This window comes from Sorex fumeus, unplaced genomic scaffold, assembly GCF_029834395.1.
Source record: "Sorex fumeus unplaced genomic scaffold, SorFum_2.1 ptg000063l, whole genome shotgun sequence".
NCBI lineage: Eukaryota > Metazoa > Chordata > Mammalia > Eulipotyphla > Soricidae > Sorex > Sorex fumeus.
In genome coordinates this window covers 28,849,762-28,868,597 of record NW_026606120.1, presented here as the reverse complement: position 1 = coordinate 28,868,597, position 18,836 = coordinate 28,849,762, and the positions used below count along the sequence as shown (strand labels likewise).

General features: G+C 40.9%; 1 protein-coding gene across 1 annotated transcript in view; it reads left to right on the top strand.

Annotated features, from left to right (window-relative positions):
- The window catches only part of LOC130034976 (contactin-associated protein-like 3), a 104,195-nt gene extending 96,346 nt beyond the window's left edge, over window positions 1-7,849 (top strand). Inside the window, exons 17-19 of the mRNA XM_056126471.1 lie at window positions 2,053-2,280; window positions 2,498-2,569; window positions 7,656-7,849. Coding sequence (XP_055982446.1) covers window positions 2,053-2,280; window positions 2,498-2,569; window positions 7,656-7,849 — 494 coding nt within the window. The remainder of the gene's footprint in view (window positions 1-2,052; window positions 2,281-2,497; window positions 2,570-7,655) is intronic.
- The last annotated feature ends 10,987 nt before the right edge of the window (window positions 7,850-18,836 follow it).

The window sequence follows — 18,836 nt, the reverse complement described above, 5'->3', positions numbered from 1 at the left end:
AAAGAGTAGCTGAAATATATTGTAAAGAAGATAAGAGTTTGTATGACACAGTTTGCTTCTCCAGACATTCTGAACTTGAATCTCCAGCTCTGGTGGTAATGTTCCTTTCTTGCTAGTTTGAGGAGCAAAGTTTCCACATAGAAGTTTCATCTTCTGGTATCAAGAAGAAAAAGGAGGCCTGAATAACCTTTGCGAATCAGCTGTTCTTCCAATGCCTCTACCTCAGCGTAATCCTAATGGCAAAGTGCTGTGTTTAGGGGTTCTGCCACCCTTCAGCAAAGTATTCAGTACATTGGACCTACTTTAGTGACAATGAGGGCACCTCTGATTATGATCATGTTCAATTAAATTCAGCTGGTAGGGCATTTGCCTTGCACGTGGCCAACCTGGCAAACCCAGGTTCAATTCCTCTACCCCTCTCAGAGTGCCCGGCAAGCTACCAAGAGTATCTTGCCAGCACGGCAAAACCTGGCAAGCTACCATGACATATTCAATATGCCAAACACAGTAACAACAAATCTCAAAATGGAGACATTACTGGGCCCGCTCGAGCAAATCAATGAACAATGGGAGGACAGTGACAGTGACAGCTAAGACAAAGGTGCTGGAGCGATAGCACAGCGGTAGGGTGTTTGCCTTGCAAGCGGCTGGACTGGACGAGCCGGCTTTGATTCCTCTGCCCTTCTCGAGAGCCTGGCAAGCTACTGAGAGTATCTCGCCCACATGGCCAATCCTGGCAAGCTATCCGTGACGTATTAGATATGCCAAAACCAGTAACAACAAGTTTCACAATGGAGACATTACTGGGCCGGCTCGAGCAAATCGATGAGAACAACTAGAGGACAGTGACAGTGACAGTGAAGACAAAGTGAAGACCTTAGTGCTTTTATTTATTTTTTGCTTCAGCTATTGCATACCACTTATTAATATGAGGTGGTTCCCCACATTGCATTAAAAGTGGCTTGAGGGTAGTCCCTAGCATCCCAAAACCAAAAAGAAAGTAAAATCAAAGGGAAAAGGGAAAAGACTTCAATAGCAAAATTGTCCCCCAAAGATTAGGGGCTCTAAGTTTCTGCAGTGAATCTAATGTATATATTATATGTACGATGTATGTCAGACATGTATATAATGTATGTATGGTGTATATCAGACATGCATATATTGTATTGTGATGTACATCAGACATACATATATGGTATATAAGTAAGCCAAGAACTATCAATGCTCTGGGGGGACAGGAATAAAACACAGCATCCACCGTGAAGACAGATGATTTGAGAAGAGTAGGTTCTGTCGCCCAAGCACTGTGAGGTTGGGCCATGTGGACAGTCCTGAATTCTGTGTTCACAGGCCTGTTGGCTTTCCTGGGGATGGGAGCCATAGTCCTGTCACCCCCAAACACAGTACGCTCACTGTCCAGTACCTAGATTATGGGCCACACGTCCTGATCAAATTATTTGAATGATGACTTTTAAAGAACCAAGTGGCAAGGCCAGAGAGGGAGTGTAGCAGGTGAGTCACTTGGCTTGCATGCAGCCAATCAGGTTTGATCCTGAGACCTCATCTGATCCCTGAGCCCAGAACCAGGAGTAAGCTTGAAGCAGTAGCAGGAGTAAGCACTGAGCACTGGCAGGAGCAATCTCTGAGAACTCCCAGGAGTAATCCCTGAGCACAACGCCAAATTACTCTTCAGCTCTGCCAAGATGGATGTCTGAACACAGAGCCAGGAAAAAGCGGTGATCACCGTGGAATGTGGCTCCAAGAGCCGAGCACAGCTAGCTGGGAACTCCCTCCACTACACCCCAAGCAAAACAAAATAAAACTAACAAAGGAAAAGTGGCAGAGGAACCGTTCTGGCGTCCCTGAGCTTGCAGGCGGGAGCTGCAGTGCGCTCTCCTTAATCTGGTTGCTCACCGGTCCCAAGGAGAAAGGGCAGAGGGTGCGGGGCGACCTGATGCCCGCGGTGCAGGTGCACGCTGTCCCTCCTCCGTGCCCGCGCGTCCTCGTGTCCCAGGCCCTGTTCCCTAAGGTCTCCCGCTCCTCCTCTTGCAGACGCCCCCGGAGCAGACGCCGACACGCTCCGCGCGGGAAGAAGCGGCTTCACCGGCTGCCTGTCGGCGGTGCGCTTCGGGCCAGCGGCTCCCCTGAAGGCGGCGCTACGCCCCGCAGCCCCTGCCCGGGTCAGGGTCCGAGGCCACGTGAGCGCAGTGTCCGGCTGTGCTGGGCGCTCGGGGTCCGGCGCCCCTGCACGCCAGGCCACCCCGCTCGCCGGCGGTGCAGGTGCGTACCCTCCGCCCAGGTGCGTGCGCCACGGTGGTCGGCCTGTAGCCCCTGGGCTCTGTCCCTCCGCACCTTCCTGACCGCTCTGCAGCCTCGCCTCCCTCCTCTGCGTGGCTGTCCGCATCCTTTGCAGTGCTTCTGTTTTAAATGTGGGTTTCCCCCTCTCAGAAGCCCTCCTTTCCTCTCGCCTCGGTCATTATCCCTTTTTCTGCTGTAGGTCGTTCAGGAACCACAGATGAGGGAGAGCCCCTAGTTAATGCGGACAGACCTGATTCCGCGGTCATTGGAGGTAAGGAGGCCTAGAATGACCACGCCTCCCGTTGTTCCCCAAGTCAGAATAACCCTGCACCTAGCTGGGAAGAACGGGTCCCATCCTGCAAGGACCATAGCAGGCCATAAGGATTTGTTTCACGCAGGAATGTTATGTAGCAACCCAGCTCCTCTGGACATGCTAGAAGAAGGAAATCTTTCTTTTTTAAAGATTGTGTTAAAATGACACGGTTTCCAAAGATATTCATAGTTGATGTTTAGACAAGCAGGGTTCCAGCATGGCCCTATCCCCATGCCCCCACCAGAATCCCCTTCCCTCACCAGTGTCCCCAGGTTACCTACAGATGGCCTCCTTGCCAGGCACATTGTTAGGCCGGGTTGTTGTAGTTTGGATCTCATGTTTTCAGACTCGTTGGGTGTGTGGTTTGTCTATAGAGCAATACCACTTCTCTGCATCACTGGTGTATCAGAGGCCCTCGGCCTTGCCTTCGCCTGAAGATCCTAATGAAGGATACTGAAAGACACTAAAATAAGGAGCATGGTTGCATTTGCAAGTTGCCATTTATATTTAAATATTTCTCAGCATGTATTTATTTAAGAGGTATTTATTTTTATTTGTTTGATTTGACATAGAGTCTTACACATCTCAGTCTATTGACCTAAAACATTTTGAAATTAGATTAAAACTAAAGTATATATCAAGACAAAGAGCTAAACTATGCGAGCAGCAATTTTCTTTCTTTTTTGTTTTTTTGGGTCACACCTGATGATGCTCAGGGATTACTCCTGGCTCTCCACTCACAAATTACTCTGGCAGTATTCAGGGAACCAAATGGGATGCTGAGGATCAAACATAGGAAAGCCAAATGCAAGGCAAATACCCTACTCACCGTACTATCACTCAGGCCCCAAGTAGTAATTTTCTTAAGTGTGAAAATACGTAACTAGGACCAGGAATGTAGCTCAAGTGGTTATTCCTGGCATAGGCATGGCCTTGCATTCTATACCCTTTGCTGATCGCAAGGGTGTGGTTTGGTGGCCACAGGCAGAAAGCAAAAAGCTGGTTGGCCCTCACCAATGCAGCAAGAATCACTAGGATTGTGGGACTGGCCCCACCTGTAATTCCTTTTCAGATAGGTTTGATATCTCACACACATACATATAGTACATATAAATATATTGTCCTGGATTCATTTTATATTAGGTTATGTATATTTGAAGAAGTAAAAACTCAATGTAAATATATAAATATGTTCTTGAAATAGACTTTTCTCTGGTCTGAAAAATAAATATTCAATTTTCCTTCAATTCTCCCTACTTACCATACAAAGAACACATACACTCTTTTAAGGACATTACTGAAATGCTAGTTCCTTATAAACTCTGCTGAGTAGGAAGTAAATTGTTCTCCATTTGATAGCTGTCCACAGTAAGATAATTGCGCCCAGGCTGGGTCATCTGGCTGAGTGCCCACTGTTTAGTCAGACTGGACACCAGCTCAGAATGGATCTCCTCATTTTGCTTACTTTCTTCTGGACACCAATATTTTCCCCAAAATTGGCATAGTATTCAGACTTTTTTTAATGTGTTAGCAAACATGCTGGAATGTTCATGTTTTGATTCCTATATCAACATCTTTTATTTTTTGCAGTGAGTGTAGTATGGAATCCCAATTACATAATTCTAAGAATAAAAAGTATCTTACTTATAATGTACACTTCAAGGGATTCCTTTCATGTTAAAATCTGAATTAAACCTTGAAACATTGTTTACTTGTTCATTTGGTTTTGGGGTCACACAGCAGTGCTGAGGATGAATTCCTGGCTCCAAACTCTGGGATCGTTCTTGGCAGGGCTCAGGAGACTATATGGAAATGTGGGATTCAAATCTGGTTTGGCTACGTGCAGGCAAGTGCCCTACCTATTGCATTATCTCTCTGAACCTCTAGTTGATTTGTAAAGAAATGACTCGACTATAATGTAAAAGCCAATTTAAGACAATGTGATTTGTGTCTTCAGAATAGTAATCCAAGATGATAAAGTTGCACAATATCCTCAGAGTTGGTACCCACTTACTAGGAAGAACACAGATAGTAGTCAAATGTATGATAGAACAAAAGACATGGTCCCTAGAACTTCATTGCTTTTATCTAAATATCATTGGCTGGATATGAAAAATTAAGTCTCACCAGTGTTGTTTCCCTGAGGAATCTTACTTGTATCTTGACAGACGGAATGAAGAATGAGATCAAGGAAGCTCTTGAGAATGTAACAACCCAGATCAATATTCCTGGGTCCTCTTGCTATCTGCCACACATCTGTGCAGTGGAGTCACGGATTGTTCCCTAGTGTCTTGGCTACTGAGATCATTTCCTTGTCAAATCCAAGTATTTGTGTAATTGCTAATAGATTACACTTAATGCTTAAGGGATGTTATCAGTGAGTGGATTTTTCTACATTTTGCACGTTATTGTTTTCTCTCATTGAAAGGTAAGAATGGTATAGAAAATAAAATGTTACAGGAAAGAAGGATTAGCTTTAACTATCTTCAAACCTGGTAAATCAAAGAACACAAAGGATTACTAATATTGTATATGGGCAAATAAACTTGTCAAAAGCACATTACACTGGAGTTGCTGATAGGAAGGTAATGGAGGGAATCAGATGCATTTTTGCCAATTATCTCATCCTTTCCAGCTAGTGAATGAAGAAAGGTTATTTTAGAATCCTATTTAACCTCACAAAACAAACAAACTGATCAACCACGGCCAGAGAGACAGAACAGCAGATAGGATGTTTGCATTGTTCATGGCTGACCTGAATTTGATCCTTGGCATCCCAAATGGTCCCCCAAGCACTGCCAATAGTTTTCCCCAAACACAGAGTCAAAGTAAGCCCTGAGCACCATTGGTTGTATCCTCAAAACATGAAAAGTAGTCAATCATATACATAAAATCCTAGATGTTTTATTATATGGTGACAAGTGTATAATCAAGGAATCTTATAATTGTTACTGTTTTTTTTTTAAATAACACTGCAGTATCTCCATTTAAATGGAGTTTACCTAAAACATAGTCTACCCAAACTTCACCCAAAGAACTTTGGGTCTGTTGTATTCTACTTACATTGAAGTCTATTATTACATTACCATATACTATTTTAGGATAATTTACTAAAGAAACTAAGTATATAATATAAATTTTGAATCATGTAGTTAAGCAGTAACATATTTTATAGTATTATGTCATTAACCTATGATTACTATCAAGCCTCATAAAAGTATGTTGACTAGAGCTTTTTTATATCTTGATTTGATATAGATTGAATATCCGTTCTATACCAATATGACATTTTCAGTTAGCAGTTTAATGTTAATAGCTTGGAAATTTTAATATCACTAATGCAGTTATAAGTGATTTTTTAAAAATAATACTTCTATCCAGGAATTCCACCCCAATATTCTCACTCTGCTGTGCAATTAATATTGAGGATCACTATCATAGCCAAGATTTTCAATTCTTAAAAACATTTCCATTAAGATATGTCAAATAATTGACATATAACTATCAATATTTCTGCAAATAGACTATCATATTATCTATTATCTGTTGATGTATGATGAATTTTTACCCTTCTATCTATGTAATGCAACCCACATTTATTATATCACATTTTCTGTTGACTAGGAATTTGGTCATAGCTTAGCTGAATCTTCTGGTCAGTGACAGCATTAAGTATCATAAAGTTAGAAGGCTGAACAAATCAAAGTTTTAAAATCTAGATTTTATTTCTGGCTGCTGTCAAGAGCTTGCATTTGGCACTCTGAATCTTTCAGCCTCTCCTTGCCACATCCTTTCTCCCAGCATGAATATTTGCCACCTATCAGTCTTCAGAAGGAGAGTCTCCAGTGAGACAATGCTAGAACACCATGTTAATGTATCTGGTAGTCACTGTCACTGTCACGGTCCTCCCGTTGTTCATCGATTTGCTCGAGCGGGCCCAGTAATGTCTCCATTGGAGACTTTGTTGTTACTGTGTCTGGCATATCGAATACGTCACGGGTAGCTTGCCAGGCTCCGCCGTGTGGGCGAGATACTCTCGGTAGCTTGCCGGGTTCTCTGAGAGGGGCAGAGGAATCGAACTCGGGTCAGCCATGTTGGCCGCGTGCAAGGCAAATGCCCTACCGCTGTGCTATTGCTCCTGTACATATAATGAAGTATATTACTTATGTGCTATATTTTATTCATTAGAGACAAGACATAAGCCCTGCATATAAGCAATAGAAGGGGAGAAAAATATTGGTCTCCATGGATACAGATCCATTAAGACACCCCTTGGCCTCATACAGATACAAGATACACATGTTATACTACAGCAGTTCCAATAGTACAGCACCAGTACTATTATGAGAATATTATGAGAATATTTACATCATTTGCTCGAGCGGGCACAGTAACGTCTCCATTGGAGACTTTGTTGTTACTGTGTTTGGCATATCGAATATGTCACGGGGAGCTTGCCAGGCCTTTACCTTTTTTACCTTTATTCACATCATACTGGAGCGATAGCACAGCGGTAGGGCGTTTGCCTTGCATGCAGCCAACATGGCAGACCGGAGTTTGATTCCTCCGCCCCTCTCGGAGAGCCCGGCAAGCTACCGGGAGTATTCGATATGCCAGACACAGTAACAACAAAGTCTCCAATGGAGACGTTACTGGACCCGCTCGAGCAAATTGACGAACAACGGGAGGGCCTTTACCTTTACCTTTACTTTTAAAATAACCAATGCCTGCTTGCTTGTTAGCACGAAGAATGAGCCTTCTCTAAAAAGTCACACTTTTGTATCTAAGGGTGAAGCATTAGTATAAATTAGTATAAATTCAATAATCATATGTCTTTTGGATAAAGGTTTAAAACTTTAGATACATCTAAAAGTATGGATTTACAAGTGAACTTAGTTTTATATGACTTTGTTTATGGATATATATGCTCATATAAATTATTATATAGATATAAGCACTTTGATATAAATTATGTTAAGACAGTCTATTTGATTTTTAAAATGTAGGTTCTGAATTTGTATTTTTAACATTCTTCTCTTTCTAGGAGTGATAGCAGTTGTGATATTTATCTTGATCTGCCTCACTGGCATAGTGATATGTATTTACCAACAGAGATGGTCACATCAGAAAAATGAGACAAAAATTCCTCCGAATGGAGACAATGCTGAGACTGCTCTGAAAAGTGAGCCCAACCTGCAAAGTTCAGTCACTGAAAGCCAGAAAGAGTACTTCTTCTGATCTGCAGCCATGCTGTATTTATTGCAATGATGACTTGCCTTTCTTGTTCAACCAGAGCCCCTCTTGACCTTCTGGAATAGGTGGTGACAATAATGCCCACAGCTAGTCGGCATATAGATGCACTCTGCTCAGGGCTTGTTTATGATATGTGGAACAGGGACTTTGTGTACTCATTAATCACTCCTTGGCATTTTCTCAGAATTCTGACATGATGTTATAAAATTGAATTGTATTTTGCATAATGACCTTGGATTTTAAATAGAAGCATGGATTTACACTTAGTCTCTTAAAAATTTATCATTAAGGTTTATAACGGTCAGGGCTGGACTTGGAGTTTTATGCCATGTTCAAATCTGTGCTGTATTTTCTTCATCAATTACAGACTGACATATTTACCCCAGTAAGTTCTTCTTAGATGACCTCACCTGTATTTCCATTGTTCTGTGAAACAGAGTCCTGTGGTCAAAGATATATAAGAAAAAACTTGGGGGAGAAGCCTGTGCCAGCTAACCTTTTTTTATTAATGGTCTCTTTTAAATTAGTGTGGATATATCTAGTGGTGAAATGAGTATTGAATGTAAGCTATGAAATTTGTAGTTAGTAAAATGTGTAAGAATTTTGTTCTGTGATAATCTGCTTTTTGTCTTTTTTAGTTAGCCTTGATAATCTTTGTAAATTACATTAACAATCACCCAATTCACTGTATCACTGTATCACTGTTATCCTCTTGTTCATCGATTTCCTCGAGCAAGCACCAGTAAAGTCTCCTTTGTCCTAGCCCTGAGATTTTAGAAAGTGCCACATTCCTGGCTCTTTCAGGGTCAAGGGAATGAGACTCATCATTTTTACTGGTTTTTGGCATATTGAATATGCCATGGGGAGTTTGCCAGACTCTGCTGTGCGGGCGAGATACTTTTGGTAGCCTGCCGTGTTCCCCAGAGTAAGAACTAGAAAATAAGGTGTCACACGACCGGGAATCACCCAATTATCTCATAAAATATTTTCTAGCTAAACGTAGGCCCAGATATGAACCCATGCTGAACAGTGCACATATATCCTTTATTTCATCTGAGTACTAAATGTCTTTCCTTTATTTTACTTACTTACATTTTAGTGGGGCCATCCTGGCAGTGTTCATAGGCTGTTCCTTGCTCAGTTCTTGGGGTTGCTCCCTGAAGTGCTTGGGGGATTACGTGATGCTGGGGACTGAACCCAGTCATTCTGCATGTATTGTATGTTCTCCACCCTTTGAGCTGTCTCCAAATGTTCTTCCTTTAAATTTGATTTTGGTCACGGCATGGTCCTCCCGTTGTTCATCGATTTGCTTGAGCGGGCCCAGTAATGTCTCCTTCATAAGGCTTGTTGTTACTGTGTTTGGCACATTAAATTTGATTAGAAAATTTTTTTCCAAAGTCTTTTGATTCTTTTTCTGAGAGTTACTGTATAATCCTTTGACTTCTCATGACTGTCTTTTCATTTTCAGAGAAAAAATCATAGTTTGGTTTTATTTGTTTGTTTTGTGACCCACTCAGCAGTACTAAAGGACAACTCCAAGCTCGGTGCTAAGGGGTTGCTTATAGTAGTGCTCAGGGAACAAACCCCAGGGCGTCCAACCTGTGCTCCAGTCCTTTAAAGTATCACAATAACCTTAAAAAGTCACAATTTGAAACTAATGTTCCCTATTTAAATTTCTACAGTTTCAATTTATATAGGCAAAAAGTTTCTTAGAAGTTTTCTTCTGGTAATTATTTGAAGTAACACTGAGAAGATGTGGATGATTCCCTTAGAAAAATTCAAATTAGAGGATCTATAATCCTACTCAATTATTTGGATTAAATTTCTAATATAGCACATAAAATTTCTAATATAGCACATAGCAACTACTTCATCTTCTGTTTAGAGATAGCCATATTAATATTGGGAACAAAAATTTTGTATTGACTATTGGAATTTTCCCGGTTAACTACTTTTAATGACAAATAATTGATAGAATGACTATTTAATTGGAGTTTCTTACTAGAAGTGTAGTTTTGTTTTTCTGGGGTTTTTTTTTTCAGTTTTTTTCTTTTTTTGAGAGCTTGTTTGGAGGTTCTAGCAGAGCCTGGCAAGCCACCCGTGATGTACTCAATATGCCATACATAGTAACAACAAAATCTCCAATGGAGACGTTACTGGGCCCGCTCAAGCAAATTGATGAACAACGGGAGGGCCTTTTCTTTTTTATTGAATCACCATGAGAGAGACCATTTACAAAGCTGTTCATGATTGGGTTTCAGTAATACAGTGTTCCAACACCCAGCCTTCCACCAGTGTTCATTTCCCAGCACTAATATCCCAATTTCTCTTCCACTAATTCCCAGCTCCTTTTCCTCCGCCTCCCACTCCACCACCACCTTTACAGCCTGCTTCTGTAGCAGGATCTATCTCTCCCAACTCTCTCTCTCCTCTCTCTATCTCTCAAACTCTCTCTCTCCCCTCTCTGTCTCCCCTTTTGGATATTGTGGTTTGCAGTACAGGCAATGGAAGGTTATTGTGTGTATCCCTTTACCTACGTTTTAACACTCTGTTCTTGTCCAGCATGATCATTTCCAACTATTATTAATATATTGGCCCTTTCTCTATCTTACCTACCCTCCACGCACAATGCACCCACCATACACGCTTGTGGTAGATTATGGAATCATCATTTAAAATCAACAGTCTATTTTTTTTAATGTGCTAAACCTTCCTAGTTCACCTTATATGTAACAACCAGGAATTAATTTAATTGTGTACTTTGACTAAATCAGGACCAATTGAAACATATATTTAGCCTAGTTACCTTTTTTTAGTATATATCTAAAAAAAGGAAGAAAATCTTCTCTGTTAAACCGTCCCTTGAAAAATACTTTTCCCTTACAATTTCATGCTAGTTTTCTATTGCTTTTTTATTTCTGTTGCTTATCTTCAATCTCACTGATCCTGTCTTCGGCTGTAGTCATTCTATTGCTGAGGGCACCCACGGAGTTTTTAATTTCATCTACCGAATCCTTGATTTGTGACACTTCTTTTTGTAGCTTTTTTATTTCTGCTCTCATTTCTTCCTGTATTTTCTCGACTATCCGTTCCACTGTTTCTTTCATTTCTTCCTCTAGTTTTCTGGATGTCTGCTCCATTGATTCTTCGAGTAGTTCTTGAACACCCTCAGCATTTCATCTCGGAATTCTTTATCCGAGAGAACATATTTGTGGGTAACCCCTGTTGAGGATTTGGGACTCTTTTCTTCATCTTCTCCTTGTAGTGGAGATTTGTGCTGTTTCTTCATGCTGTTGTAGTTGTCTAGAGGTAAAACCTTGGAATTCACTAGTACTGTTCCCTCTTATTGTGGGAACGGATCCTGAATAAGGTTGGTTGATGATGTTCATCCTTCTCCTTTTCTAGGACATGTCCTTCCTCTCAGGCATTATTCTGTGGCTTATGACAGGCATCTAGTGAAGCATTGTAGGAGGTGCTTTTTCATATTGGGCTTGTACAGCTTCTTGCATACACTGGTCTTTTGTTGGAATTTGAGTAGGTCAGTGGATTAGTGTTGTATTGTATTTGAGGCAACCGGGAAATTTTCCACAGAATTGGGTGACAAAAGTTGTGAGTCGAGAATGCTGGGAGTGGAAAATAGAACTGTGGTGACACAGAAGGCCACGCCCACTTTTGAGGAGGGCACGCCCCTTACAGTGGAGGCCACACCCCCAGCCGGTCCCAGGGACTGCTAACCTCAGAACCTGTAGAGGAGGGCGGTTCGGAGATGAGGTGGGCTGGCAGTCTAGCAGAATCAGGCAGGTGTTTCCCAAAGTCTCCTCCGGCTGCCCAGTGGTGGGTGCGCGATGCAGGGAAGGGGGACATTCAGGGCACAGGACAAGGACACGCTCCCTGGCTCCCCAACACACCTGCAGAGGAGGGCAGCGCAGTGATGAGGTGGGCCTGTTTCCTTTTTTCATGTCTGCTTCGTCTGTGGGATGTAAGTCACAGGTTTGCTCACATTCAATGGAGAGATATTACTTAAGGACTTGAGCCTGTAGGCTGAGATAATGGGGACTATGTTATAGTTCATCTATTGAGTAATATGTTTCTATTAATGTTTCTCTAAAAAAGGTTAAGGAATGTTTGGGATGTCAATAAAATATGAGAGTTTTGTCTTGGTGAATGATGTTCTCACTACGTCCTCCAAAGTTTATATAACTTGGGAATTTTTTTAACACAAAAGTGATAGCTTTATTTAATGCATAGTCGAGAAAATATCAAATTAATGAACTTTTAATCTTACATTCAAATATATTAATTACTTTAAAAGCTGGAATTTTACAAGTTTATTAACAGTGAAATCCACTGCATTTTACTCTCTGAAGAGAAACAAAGTATTTGAATGAAATTGCAATGAGGAATCATCCACATTTGCTTAATGATCTATACATTTTCTTTGCTTATTGGTTAATGACAATAAATTTTGGATAAATTGGATAATATTATTAAGAGAACAATAACATTTAAATTCTGAAATTATATTGTTTTTCCCTAAAATATTAAAAATATGTGCAAATGTATACTTTCTGTAGTGATGTGTGAATTTCTTTATCTAACAGCTGTTTTTTGTTTCCTTTCTATTCAGTTTTCAGTTTATGACTCTACAATAATTTATTTGTTTCAGGTACACTAATTATTATTATAACTAATATTTGCTTTTGGTTGTATTATTTTCAACGGACTTCACTGTCCATCCCGAATTATTTCAGACATTGATTTTTCATACAATCCTTGCTTTATATCATAAGTTTTGAACAATGTAGCATAACATCTAATGTTTCTTTGCCAAGAAACATAAAATCAGTCACCCTTATGGATTTGGTTTTATGTAAGAAATTATTAGAAACCTGAATAGGAATATTAGTGTACATATAATATATGTATAATGCATGTATTTTTCCATGCATGCTGGGAAACTGCAACCAAATCTCACAACTTTCACAATGTCAACGGAAAATTGATTAAAATCTTTAAGTGGCCCGAGTGACAGTATAGCACACATGGAGCTTGCCTTGCTTGCAGCCAACCCAGGTTCGATCCCGGGCACCCTATAAGGTCCCTGGGGCTCTACCGTGAGTGATCCATGATCTCAGAGCCAGGAGTATGTCCTCAGCACCGCTGGGTGTGGCACAGAAAAGAAATAAATAATGACCTTGATTGAGCGGGTCCAGTATCCAGCAGATGCATTGCAGAAAGTATGAAATTCTGCATATAAGGACCAGAGATGTTTTCAATGATTCAAGTCGATTTTCAAAGATAAAATAACAAAAGTAAAATAACAGCAGCAGTGAGTGTTTATGATGTGAAGCAGCTGCACGGTCTGAAGGCGACCTGGAGCTTGGCAGCGGTTGGATAGTGGAGGTCAGCTGCCAGGGCTGGGTTCCTTGGTGTGGGGAGCGCTCTCACCCACTTACACTGGGGTGCCCTGAGTGAAAAAAGTCTGGCGTGGTTTCCCTGGGTATGGCATACAAAAATTTTTATTATCCTTTAATATTAGGGAAAAATGTAAAAATAACACACAGTGAGAGTGGCACACAGCAAAAATGGTCCTTGTCTCCAAAAAGTATGGTGAGCCAAACTAAAGATAAAGAAATGCAATTATATCAAACTGAAATACTTAAGAAAGCCCATATTCTGGGAGAAGATATTTGCCTACCACTCATTGAATAAAGGCTATAATTCACTGGTACAACTTGCAAAGACAAAAAATGCAACTAAAAATGGGGGTCAGAAGTGAACAGGATCAAAGAAGGCACGCCAATAGCCAATGATTGATTCAATGATGAGAAAAACACACTTTGCATGTAGGAGGCCAGATTTTATTCTCTAGTATTCTCCAAAGCCCCGAGAGGTAACAGATATTTAGTTTACTCTGGGCTGGGAACAACCCTCAAGCTTTATTAGTTGTGGCCAAAAAACAAAGGAAGAAAAAATGAATGAAATGGGATGTTGAGAGCTTCAACAAACCATTTTGGACCAATGCCTCATCTGTGTTCTAAGGGGCACAGCACGTGCACTGAACTAACAGGACCCTTTCTTTCCAAAGTAAATGTCCTAGTAAAAAGTTCTGCATGCGACTTTCTAGGACCCTAGCTATGAAGACTCCTGCTTCTGAGTTGCTTCCCCAGCTGGCCTCTTCGATAAAGCACACCACAAAAAAACCAAAACCCCCATTGCTTTTGTTTTCAACTGCCCATAATCCAGGAATCCGCAGAGTGTTTCACCCCTACAGCCCTGTAAAGGCGTTTTCCCAGGATGTGCCAGGGTGTTTTCCTCTCCCTGTCTTAATACGTCCACTTACCCATCCAACTGTTCCAGCACCCGTACCGCCACATTTACAGAGTCCACTTCTCTAATGAAGTTGGTTCATGGTCCACACCCTACTCAGGATTCCACCTAACACAAGCTCATTTAGCAAAATCACAACATTTAAAATAAAGCTTAAATTGCTCTAGTATCCTTAGGGCTCCTTAACTCCCTAAGTCATGATTATCTTTTTACAAAAGCTGTACTTTAATCAGTCAGCCTGGCCAGTGAGGAATCTCCAGATGAAGAAGAGACTATCTGGATGAAAAGTTTCTTGTTCTGTTCCCCACTGATTGGCTCTAAGACCCCGAATATTGAGGAGAGTCATCACTTGGGGCTTGAGCTGAGGCCTCACCTGCAACACAGACGGCATCAGCGAGGGTGATCCATGCTTCTCCCTACAGAAAAGTGTGAGAAGGTGTGTTCAGGATGGGAAAACCAGACAACAGGTGCATCAAGGTGTCTGAAGAGGAGAAGCAAAGCCCAGCGTGGTAGCACTAGCCCCTGACCCTGATCAAGCCCACCTGGAGAATGCTGGGAGCTCTGCCTGGGCTGCACCGCACCAAAGGGACAATAGAAAAAGAGTTCTGAGCAACCCTCTCCAGGTTACCACCTGAAATGGGACCTGCCTCCATGAAGCGTTGTGCAGACAAGTGTCTGCCAATTTGGCCCTTCAAAAGGAAGGCACGGCCCAAGACACAGAAACACAAATCAGCAGCCCTCACTCCCAGTCACTCCTTTAGTCTAACTAAACTCTACAGCCCCTGCTCCAGCAGACAGCAACAAAGAGGGGATTGGCAAAGGAAAAGAATATATGAACCACATTATATTGTAAGTTTGATCTATCTGTAGCACATATGGGTATAACTTGGATGGAGTTCACCATTGTTCAGTTCTAAAATCCTTCGATTATACCCATTTGATTTGTTCATGCATAGCTTATTCATAAACTTCAGACCTGACACAAACTGTTCATAAATGAAAGACTCGAAACAACTCAGTCTGTTTCTTTGCCTACACTCTAGTTCATAAGGGTGCTCTTTCCTTTCGTTATGACTAGGAGGGGCTATGCCATGCTCTCCCTGCAACTAGGCTGGCTTCGGCTTTATGAATTATCTTAGGAACCAGGTTTTCTAAACTGAGACAAAACCTGCGGTGTCTCTTAAAAGACGATAAAGTTAAGCATAAACAGGAAAGGTAATATCTGAGAGAAAAGTTCTGATAGAAGAAGGAAGTAACTGCTTCTGCTCGGAAAGGGCATGAAGAGAACAGTGTTGCCACGGTTGGGTGTGACAGTCTAGGACACAATTAAGAGGTGGGGAGCTCCTCCAGGGAGCCAACAACTGTCTAGGAAGAAAGAAACAATTGCTCATCTATCTCATTTGAGGGAAGTTGCTCACCATTTTATTTTACTTGGAAAGATGGCATCGTGGCTCTCCTGTGTGGACTGGGGTCCTCCCTTCTCTTACTCCCTTTTCTCTCAAGGAAAACAAAGTAGCACAATGAAGGAAGCACAGACACGTCAGGGAGGTAAGTGAGGAAGCTTGGGTCGACAGCAATCCATGATACCTTTCTATTCTTATTTGCTTTTACTCTTTGAAGAAATGACCTGAAATATTTCTTAGACAGAAAGTCTCAGGAAAAAAAAGAAAGAACAAAACATCATTCTCCTTGGTTTAAGCTATCACAGAAAAAGTTACAATGCATCTACATATATCAGTTTGAAGATTTAAGACCAGATATAGGAGTATCCAGGTATGGTAGAAGACTCCAGGGCAAAGCCAGAAATATAGTGCCAATGCCCTAAGTATACCAGCTAAAAGAAATCCTAATAAAACTACTGGAAAACACATCCTAATCAGAATGAAAAAAACTACAGATAAAGATACCAACAATACCCAAAGCAGCAAGATCAAAGAAGAAAATTACTTACAAGGAGCATCCTTAAGAATTATCACAGACTCATCAGATTCAACTCTCTGAAGACAAAGACAGAGGTGGCATAGAGTAAAAAAACAGTTGGAATATCCTCCCAAAATCTGAAAGATCAACGAAACCAAGAGCTGATTCTTTGAGAAAATAAAAAAAATCAATTAAGAACTAGAAAGACTTAAAACAAGAGAGAGGAGTGTAGATAAACCGAGAACTCTAATAATTTACTAATTACTATTATTAATTTACTCTAATAATAAATATATAAGTGATTGAATGAGAAAAAAGGAGGGCATTACATTAGAACGTACAGTTATCCTTAGGATCATCAAAGATTACTTTGAAAACCTTTATGCCTTGAAGAAATGGATAAATTCCTGGATTCCTATAACCTCCTAAGGCTGGATTCCCATAACACAAAAGATATGGATTACTGTAATAGGCCTATAATTATTGAGGAATTGAAATGGTAATGAAATGTCTTCCCCCAAACAAAACTCCAGGCCCAGATGGATTTGTTAGTGAATTCTTATCAACCCCCAAAATAGTTACCCCAAAAGAATACTGCCAATTCTTTTCAAGCATTTTCTGAAAAGTGAAGAAATAGAAACACTCCCAAAGGGTTTCTATGAGACAAACATCCCCCTGACACCCAAGGCAGACAGAAACACCACAAAAAAGAAAGTTACAGACCTATAATCCTGATGAACACAGATGCAAAGATTCTCAACAAAATACTATTGAAGAGAATATAACAACTCGTGGGGAAAAAAATCATGCACCACGACCAAGTAGCATTCATTCCGGGGATGCAAAGATGATTTGCCATTTGCAAGCCAGTAAACATAGTATTCCATATCAATAAAAGAAAATATAAAATCTAAATGACCATACCAAAAGATGGAGAAAAAGAATTTGTCCACAAGCAAAGCAAATGCCCTACTCATTGTACTAAAGCTCAGGGCCCAGCGGTGTTTTTAAACTGCACCTTCTCTAAAACAATCAAGGAGTATGTTATAGGTAATTAACACTTGAAATACAAAGATGACAATTCTAAAAGTCTAAAGCAATCTATCTGACCTTACAACAAGTCTCTGATATAATTTCTGTTTGTGAAATTGTGTACTAAACTTGACATTGAAAGAGGCTTGATGTAAAAATATCTCAATCTATTTCCTCTGGAACCTTTTTCAGGTCCAAATGGCAAAGTTTCAGGTTGCTAATGGTATATCAGTGGTGTAATGTCCTGCTGAGAAAACTTGATTCTTCCAGGATAATTATCTGGTGTATTTTTATATTTTTGGTTTTTTTTGACTCTTTATTACATCACTCACAGTTTTTTTTTTGTTCAATAATTTTATTAGAAAGAACACATTCCCATTAAGGTCACTGTCACTGTCATCCCATTTTTCATCGATATTGCTGGAGCGGGCCCAGTAAAGTCTCCATTGTGACAGTAGTTACTGTATTTGGCATATTGAATGTGTAAGGGTAGCTTGCCAGGCTTTGTCCTGCGGCCGAGAAACTCTCAGTAGCTTGCTGGGCTCTCAGAGATGGGCGGAGGAATCAAACCTAGGTTGTTTGCATTGGCTGTGTGCAAGGCAAACACCCTACAATTTGTGCTAATGCTCCAGCCCATTAAGGTATCAATACTACAAGAATTAAAAGTGTTCAGTGACAGAAATGTTAAAGTATAAATATTATCATAGTGAGCATCAAGTATAGTAAAGGTAACGTTTCTATAAATAAATAACAATAATAATCAATCCTGGGCTGGAACAATAACACAGGGGGTAGGGCGTTTGCCTTGCATTGGGCTGACTGGGTTCAATTCCTCTGTCCTTCTCAGAGGGCCCGGCAGTCTTCTGAGAGTATCCTGCCCGCACAGCAGAGCCTATCAAGCTCCCCATGGTGGATTCGATATGCCAAAAACAGTAACAACACGTCTCACAATGGAGACATTACTGGTGCCGCTCGATGAACAACTGGAGGACAGTGCTATAGTGCTACAATAATCAACCCATAAAATTTGAATGGTATTCATATCTAGCTATTTGAAGAACCAGAGAGCTCATGTTTAAAAGTTCGAAATGCATAATGGGTAGGAAAATAATTAATCTCTTAATTCACGCAAGTACTACTTTTACCAAAGTTGACAGAAACACCAGCAAAACGTCTGCATTAATAATTTGGTCAATGTTTGAAACTGCAAAGTTATTAGAATTATAGCAATTTTCAATCATTAATGGTAACTTGATTCGATTATTATCATTAGTAAGGCTTAATTTCAAACATATGTTAAAAATGGGGCAGGAGTGGAATGGTCCTGTTTAAGTGTATTAAAAAAATTCATGCATTTAATCTTACCTCAGATAGCATGCTGTACAATTTCTGTGAGATTTAATGCCAATTTTCCCTCCATTCATCTGGGTAGGGTGGGTCTCCTGTGCACAATTCGATCCCTGGGTGGTTGATGGAAGCAGACAGGGCAGGGTAGGGTGGGGCTCCTGATTAGAATCCCTTTGTCACCTGTGGTGGTGGGAGCAAGCAGAGAAGCTCTGTCCCTGGGTCCGCCGAGCCTGGAGTCCAAGGTCTCAGAGAGTTCCGCTTATCTTGTTCTGTGGATCTTCAGTTGTGCGTGGGTCTCGGCCGGAGCTGCCGCGCGGGTCCGGAAAGCGTCCTGGAGTGTGGC